This window comes from Carcharhinus amblyrhynchos, unplaced genomic scaffold, assembly GCF_965287045.1.
Source record: "Carcharhinus amblyrhynchos unplaced genomic scaffold, sCarAmb.v2.hapA scaffold_42, whole genome shotgun sequence".
NCBI lineage: Eukaryota > Metazoa > Chordata > Chondrichthyes > Carcharhiniformes > Carcharhinidae > Carcharhinus > Carcharhinus amblyrhynchos.
Genome location: NW_027649783.1, coordinates 2,959 through 10,207, shown reverse-complemented (window position 1 = coordinate 10,207; position 7,249 = coordinate 2,959). Strand labels below are relative to the sequence as shown.

General features: G+C 54.0%; 1 protein-coding gene across 1 annotated transcript; it reads right to left on the bottom strand.

Annotated features, from left to right (window-relative positions):
• Positions 1 to 524: 524 nt before the first annotated feature.
• On the bottom strand, positions 525 to 7,039 carry LOC145335955 (prolyl 3-hydroxylase 1-like; the record flags this gene model as incomplete). The annotated part of the gene is made up of 3 exons (XM_080181688.1): positions 525 to 761; positions 6,290 to 6,430; positions 6,964 to 7,039. Coding segments are annotated over 3 exons (439 nt in total), but the record flags the coding sequence as incomplete, so codon positions are not given.
• Between the last annotated feature and the right edge of the window lie 210 nt (positions 7,040 to 7,249).

Genomic DNA, 7,249 nt, shown 5'->3' with positions numbered 1-7,249 from the left:
TACACAAATGGGACGGGAACGGAGGGATATGGTCCCCGGGAAGGGGGTTTCAGTTCAGTCGGGGCAGGCCCTGGGGGGGCTATTCCTGGGCTGGAATTATCCTTCTTTTTTGCTGCTGAATATCGTGCGGTCATCAGGAAATTTTGACCGTATGCCGGGGGGAGGGAAGCTCAGCGGTGAAGCAGCTGAAGGCGGATGAATCGAGGACACCAACTCCAAGGAACTCCCGCCGAGATATCCTGATGATTTGTAATGAGGAATATTTTGTGGTGTTGAACCTTTCACCGCCCCCCCCCCTCCACTCCTCCACCTGACCTCCCCTCACTGCCTCTTAATTCCCCCTCCCCAGCTCACCCCAGGGCTCAGATGCAGCCGGCCAGTGGGGCCCAGCTATTCGACCGTGTGGGGCATCGCACTGTCATTTCTGTACCGGTCCCCCACTTCCCCTGACAGCTGAGCTTGCTGTCTCCCCTCCCCCCTCACCCACCCCCAAGTCGGACTCCCCCACCCCCCCCGCCCCCGGGCCCCACACTGTGGACTCAGAGCTCGTCTTTAGCCGGAGTTCTGCTCTCTGTTCCCTGGCTGCTCTTTTTGCCCTTCTTCTTCTTCTTGGGTTTCTTTGCCTTGGGCTGGGAGGTGGGCTGTCCTTGGGGTCTCTCCGCCGGCGGGAGACTGCCCGGGGGCGAGCTCGGGGAGCTCCCGGTTGTGAGGGGCAGTGGAGGGAAGAGCTGTTCCAGTAACATCGCGGCTCCAATCCGTTCCTAGGGAGAGAATGAAACCATGTGAGAGAGAGAGAGATACAGGGGGAGAGAGAGAGATAGAGGGGGAGAGAGAGAGATACAGGGGAGAGAGAGAGATACAGGGGGAGAGAGAGAGATACAGGGGGAGAGAGAGAGATACAGGGGGAGAGAGAGAGATAGAGGGGGAGAGAGAGAGATAGAGGGGGAGAGAGAGAGATAGAGGGGGAGAGAGAGAGATAGAGGGGGAGAGAGAGAGATAGAGGGGGAGAGAGAGAGATACAGGGGGAGAGAGAGAGATACAGGGGGAGAGAGAGAGAGATACAGGGGGAGAGAGAGAGATAGAGGGGGAGAGAGAGAGATACAGGGGGAGAGAGAGAGATACACGGGGAGAGAGAGAGATAGAGGGGGAGAGAGAGAGATACAGGGGGAGAGAGAGAGATAGAGGGGGAGAGAGAGAGATAGAGGGGGGAGAGAGAGAAGAGGGGGAGAGAGAGAGATACAGGGGGAGAGAGAGAGATACAGGGGGACAGAGAGAGATACAGGGGGGGAGAGAGAGATACAGGGGGAGAGAGAGAGATACAGGGGGGGAGAGAGAGATACAGGGGGGAGAGAGAGATACAGGGGACAGAGAGAGATACAGGGGGGGAGAGAGAGATACAGGGGGAGAGAGAAAGATACAGGGGGAGAGAGAGAGATACAGGGGGAGAGAGAGAGATACAGGGGGAGAGAGAGAGATACAGGGGAGAGAGAGAGAGATAGAGGGGAGAGAGAGAGATACAGGGGGAGAGAGAGAGAGATACAGGGGGAGAGAGAGAGATACAGGGGGGGAGAGAGAGATACAGGGGGAGAGAGAGAGATACAGGGGGAGAGAGAGAGATACAGGGGGAGAGAGAGAGATACAGGGGGAGAGAGAGAGATACAGGGGAGAGAGAGAGATACAGGGGGAGAGAGAGAGAGATAGAGGGGGAGAGAGAGAGATAGAGGGGGAGAGAGAGAGATACAGGGGGAGAGAGAGAGATACAGGGGGAGAGAGAGAGAGATACAGGGGAGAGAGAGAGATACGGGGGAGAGAGAGAGATACAGGGGGAGAGAGAGAGATACAGGGGGAGAGAGAGAGATACGGGGAGAGAGAGAGATACAGGGGGAGAGAGAGAGATACAGGGGGACAGAGAGAGATACAGGGGGGGAGAGAGAGATACAGGGGGAGAGAGAGAGATACAGGGGGAGAGAGAGAGATACAGGGGGAGAGAGAGAGATACAGGGGGAGAGAGAGAGATACACGGGGAGAGAGAGATACAGGGGGAGAGAGAGAGATACAGGGGGAGAGAGAGAGATACAGGGGGAGAGAGAGATACGGGGGGAGAGAGAGATACAGGGGGAGAGAGAGATACAGGGGGAGAGAGAGAGATACGGGGGAGAGAGAGATACAGGGGGAGAGAGAGATACAGGGGGAGAGAGAGAGATACGGGGGAGAGAGAGAGATACAGGGGGAGAGAGAGAGATACAGGGGAGAGAGAGAGATACAGGGGGGAGAGAGAGAGATACAGGGGGAGAGAGAGAGATACAGGGGAGAGAGAGATACAGGGGGAGAGAGAGATACGGGGGAGAGAGAGAGATACAGGGGAGAGAGAGATACAGGGGGAGAGAGAGAGATACGGGGGAGAGAGAGAGATACAGGGGGAGAGAGAGAGATACAGGGGGAGAGAGAGAGATACAGGGGGGAGAGAGAGAGATACAGGGGGAGAGAGAGAGATACAGGGGGGAGAGGAGAGATACAGGGGGAGAGAGAGAGATACATAGGGAGAGAGAGAGATACATGGGGAGAGAGAGAGAGATACAGGGGGAGAGAGAGATACGGGGGGAGAGAGAGATACGGGGGGAGAGAGAGAGAGATACAGGGGGAGAGAGAGAGATACAGGGGGGAGACGGAGATACAGGGGGGAGAGAGATACGGGGGGAGAGAGAGAGAGATACAGGGGGAGAGAGAGATACGGGGGTAGAGAGAGAGAGATACAGGGGAGAGAGAGAGATACAGGGGGAGAGAGAGAGATACAGGGGGGAGAGAGAGATACAGGGGAGAGAGAGAGATACAGGGGGAGAGAGAGAGATACAGGGGGAGAGAGAGAGATACAGGGGGAGAGAGAGAGATACAGGGGGGAGAGAGAGATACAGGGGGAGAGAGAGATACAGGGGGAGAGAGAGATACAGGGGGAGAGAGAGAGATACAGGGGGGAGAGAGAGAGATACAGGGGGCAGAGAGAGAGATACAGGGGGGAGAGAGATAGGGGGAGAGAGAGAGAGAGAGATAGGGAGAGAGAGAGAGAGAGAGAGAGGGGAGAGAGAGAGAGAAATAGGAAGAGAGAGAGATAGGGAGAGAGAGAGATAGGGAGAGAGAGAGATAGGGAGACAGAGAGATAGGGAGAGAGAGAGACAGAGAGATAGGGAGAGAGAGAGACAGAGATAGGGAGAGAGAGAGATAGGGAGAGAGAGAGAGATAGGGAGAGAGAGAGAGAGAGGAGAAAGGGAGAGAGAGAGGGAGAGATAGGGAGAGAGAGAGGGAGAGATAGGGAGAGAGAGAGATAGGGAGAGAGTGAGATAGGGAGAGACAGAGATAGGGAGAGACAGAGATAGGGAGAGTGAGAGATAGGGAGAGTGAGAGATAGGGAGACAGAGAGACAGAGAGATAGGGGGAGAGAGAGAGAGGGAGATAGGGAGAGAGAGAGACAGAGATAGGGAGAGAGAGACAGAGATAGGGAGAGAGAGAGAGAGATAGGGAGAGAGAGAGACAGAGATAGGGAGAGAGAGAGACAGAGATAGGGAGAGAGAGACAGAGATAGGGAGAGAGAGAGACAGAGATAGGGAGAGAGAGAGAGACAGAGATAGGGAGAGAGAGAGAGACAGAGATAGGGAGAGAGAGAGAGAGATAGGGAGAGAGAGAGAGTGAGAGAGGGAGAGAGAGAGACAGAGAGATGGGGGGGGAGAGAGCAATACGGGGGGAGAGAGAGATACGGGGGGAGAGAGAGATACGGGGGGAGATACGGGGGGGAGAGAGAGATACGGGGGGAGAGAGAGATACGGGGGGAGAGAGAGATACGGGGGAGAGAGAGATACGGGGGAGAGAGAGATACGGGGGGAGAGAGAGATACGGGGGGAGAGAGAGATACGGGGGAGAGAGAGATACGGGGGGAGAGAGAGATACGGGGGGAGAGAGAGATACGGGGGGAGAGAGAGATACGGGGGGAGAGAGACATACGGGGGGAGAGAGAGATACGGGGGGAGAGAGAGAGTACGGGGGGAGAGAGAGATACGGGGGGAGAGAGAGATACGGGGGGAGAGAGAGATACGGGGGGAGAGAGAGATACGGGGGGAGAGAGAGATACGGGGGGAGAGAGAGATACGGGGGGAGACAGAGATACGGGAGGAGAGAGAGATACGGGAGGAGAGAGAGAGATACGGGGGGAGAGAGAGAGATACGGGGGGAGAGGGAGAGAGATACGGGAGAGAGAGATAGGGGAGAGAGAGAGATAGATAGGGAGAGAGAGAGAGACATAGGGAAAGAGAGAGATAGGGAGAGAGATGGGGGAGAGAGACATAGGGGGAGAGAAGAGAGAGATAGGGAGAGAGAGAGAGAGAGAGATAGGGAGAGAGAGAGGGGGAGAGAGAGACATAGGGAGAGAGAGAGAGAGACGGGGGAAAGAAAGAGAGAGACGGGAGGGAGAGAGACATAGGGAGAGAGAGAGATAGGGGGAGAGAGACATAGGGGGAGAGAGACATAGGGGGAGAGAGATAGGGAGAGAGAGAGATAGGGAGAGAGAGACATGGGGGGGAGAGAGAGAGAGATAGGAGAGAGAGAGATAGGGAGAGGGAGAGAGATAGGAGAGAGAGAGAGATAGGGAGAGAGAGAGAGATAGGGGGAGAGAGAGAGATAGGGAGAGAGGAGAGATAGGAGAGAGAGAGAGATAGGGGAGAGAGAGAGAGATAGGGGGAGAGAGAGAGATAGGGAGAGAGAGAGAGATAGGGAGAGAGAGACATGGGGGAGAGAAGAGATAGGGGGAGAGAGAGAGAGAGAGATAGGGAGAGAGAGAGATAGGGAGAGAGAGAGATAGGGAGAGAGAGAGAGATAGGGGGAGAGAGAGAGATAGGGGGAGAGAGAGAGATAGGGGGAGAGAGAGAGATAGGGGGAGAGAGAGAGATTGGGGGAGAGAGAGATAGAGAGAGAGAGAGATAGGGAGAGAGAGATAGAGAGAGAGAGACAGGGAGAGAGAGAGAGTACTAGGGAGAGAGAGAGAGTGATAGGGAGAGAGAGAGAGACAGGGGGAGAGGAGGGATAGGGAGAGAGAGACATGGGGGGAGAGAGAGAGAGAGAGGGAGAAGAGATAGGGAGACAGAGAGAGATAGGGAGAGAGAGAGAGATAACTACCCTGTGACCCCCACATCTATCCATAATCTGCTTTGCCATTTCCTCCTCCACATCTCTCTTACTATTTGGGGGCCTGTAGAAAACTCTGAACAAGGTGACCGATCTATTCCTATTTCTAACGTTAGCCCGTATGATACAGGACGATCTGACAAGGTGGACACATAACTGGCTGAGCAGCAGAAGACAGAGGGCAGTGAGAGGTGGCTGCTTTAGTGACTGGAGGCCAGTGTCCAGTGACGTATCACAGGGATCCGTGCTGGGCCCCCTACTGTCCATCAGTTATATAAATGACACTGCTGACTATGTGGGCTGTAGGATCAGTAAGTTTGCCGATGATACAAAGATTGGCTGGGTGGCTAACACTGAGGTTGACTGTCTAGGGTTACAGGATGATATGGAAGAGATGGTCAAATGGCAGATAAGTAGCAGGTGGATTTGGGTTGTTTTCACTAGAAAGAAGGCGGCTAAGAGGGGATCTTATTGAAACATATAAGATGATTAGAGGTTTAGATAGGGTGGATAGTGATAGCCTTTTTCCTCGGATGAGAAAGCTAGCACGAGGGGGCATGGCTTTAAATTAAGGGGGGGTAGTTATAGGATGGATGTCAGGGGTAGGTTCTTTACCCAGAGGGTGGTGAGGGACTGGAATGCCCTGCCTGCTGCAGTTGTAAATGCGCCTAGTTTGGGGGCGTTTAAGAGATCCGTGGATAGGTTTATGGATTGGTTTAGGTTAGTGGGTCATTGTTTTGTAACTGGTCGGCGCAACATCGTGGGCCGAAGGGCCTGTTCTGCGCTGTAATGTTCTATGTTCTAAAGCTCCCTCTCCACTGTCCCCCCATCAAACACTCCCAGGACAGGTACAGCACGGGGTTAGATACAGAGTAAAGCTCCCTCTACACTGTCCCCATCAAACACTCCCAGGACAGGGACAGCACGGGGTTAGATACAGAGTAAAGCTCCCTCTACACTGTCCCCATCAAACACTCCCAGGACAGGGACAGGCACGGGGTTAGGTACAGAGTAAAGCTCCCTCTACACTGTCCCCCCATCAAATACTCCCAGGATAGGGAGAGGGAAAGAGAGGGAGGGACAGAGAGGGAGGGAGACAGGGAGAGCGAGAGATACTGACCTCCTCATTGTGTTTGGAATCATGACTAAACCACAGAGCAATGATACAGCGCTGACCCCCAGTCACACGGTGAACGTTGTGTGAGTTCTCACTGCTCGATGTGAAGGTCACCAAACGGCCACACTTGGGCAAAATCTTCCCCTGGAACAGAAACAAGTGCCTGAGAGAGTAAATCTTCATCTACACTGTCCCCCCATCAAACACTTCCAGGACAGGTACAGCACGGGGTTAGATACAGAGTAAAGCTCCCTCTACACTGTCCCCATCAAACACTCCAGGACAGGTACAGCACGGGGTTAGATACAGGGTAAAGCTCCCTCTACACTGTCCCCCCATCAAACACTCCCAGGACAGATACAGCACGGGGTTAGATACAGAGTAAAGCTCCCTCTACACTGTCCCCCCATCAAACACTCCCAGGACAGGTACAGCACAGGGTTAGATACAGAGTAAAGCTCCCTCTACACTGTCCCCCCATCAAACACTCCCAGGACAGGTACAGCACGGGGTTAGATACAGAGTAAAGCTCCCTCTACACTGTCCCCCCATCAAACACTCCCAGGACAGGTACAGCACGGGGTTAGATACAGAGTAAAGCTCCCTCTACACTCTCATTGTAACTTAGAGAATATTGAATAGCCTGGAGAATAATGATCTTGATGATTGTCACTCACTGAGGTAATTTCTCCATCAGAATCCGTGAAGAAAAATTCTCCTCCTTCAAACTCGTCGTTTAGATAGAGGAAGGCACTGAGAGGGCGGAGAAAAAATATTAGTGAGGGAGGAGACTTAGAGAAGGAGAGTGTGAGAGATGGGTAGGCATGGGAATGGAGGGAGTGGGGTGGAGGCTGCAGGAGGGGGAATAGAGGGAGATAGAGGTGATTGGAGGGAAAGGGATGGAAGATGGGATGTGGAGGGAGGGGAGAGGGAATGAGGGAGGGTTCACAATGACGGAAGGAG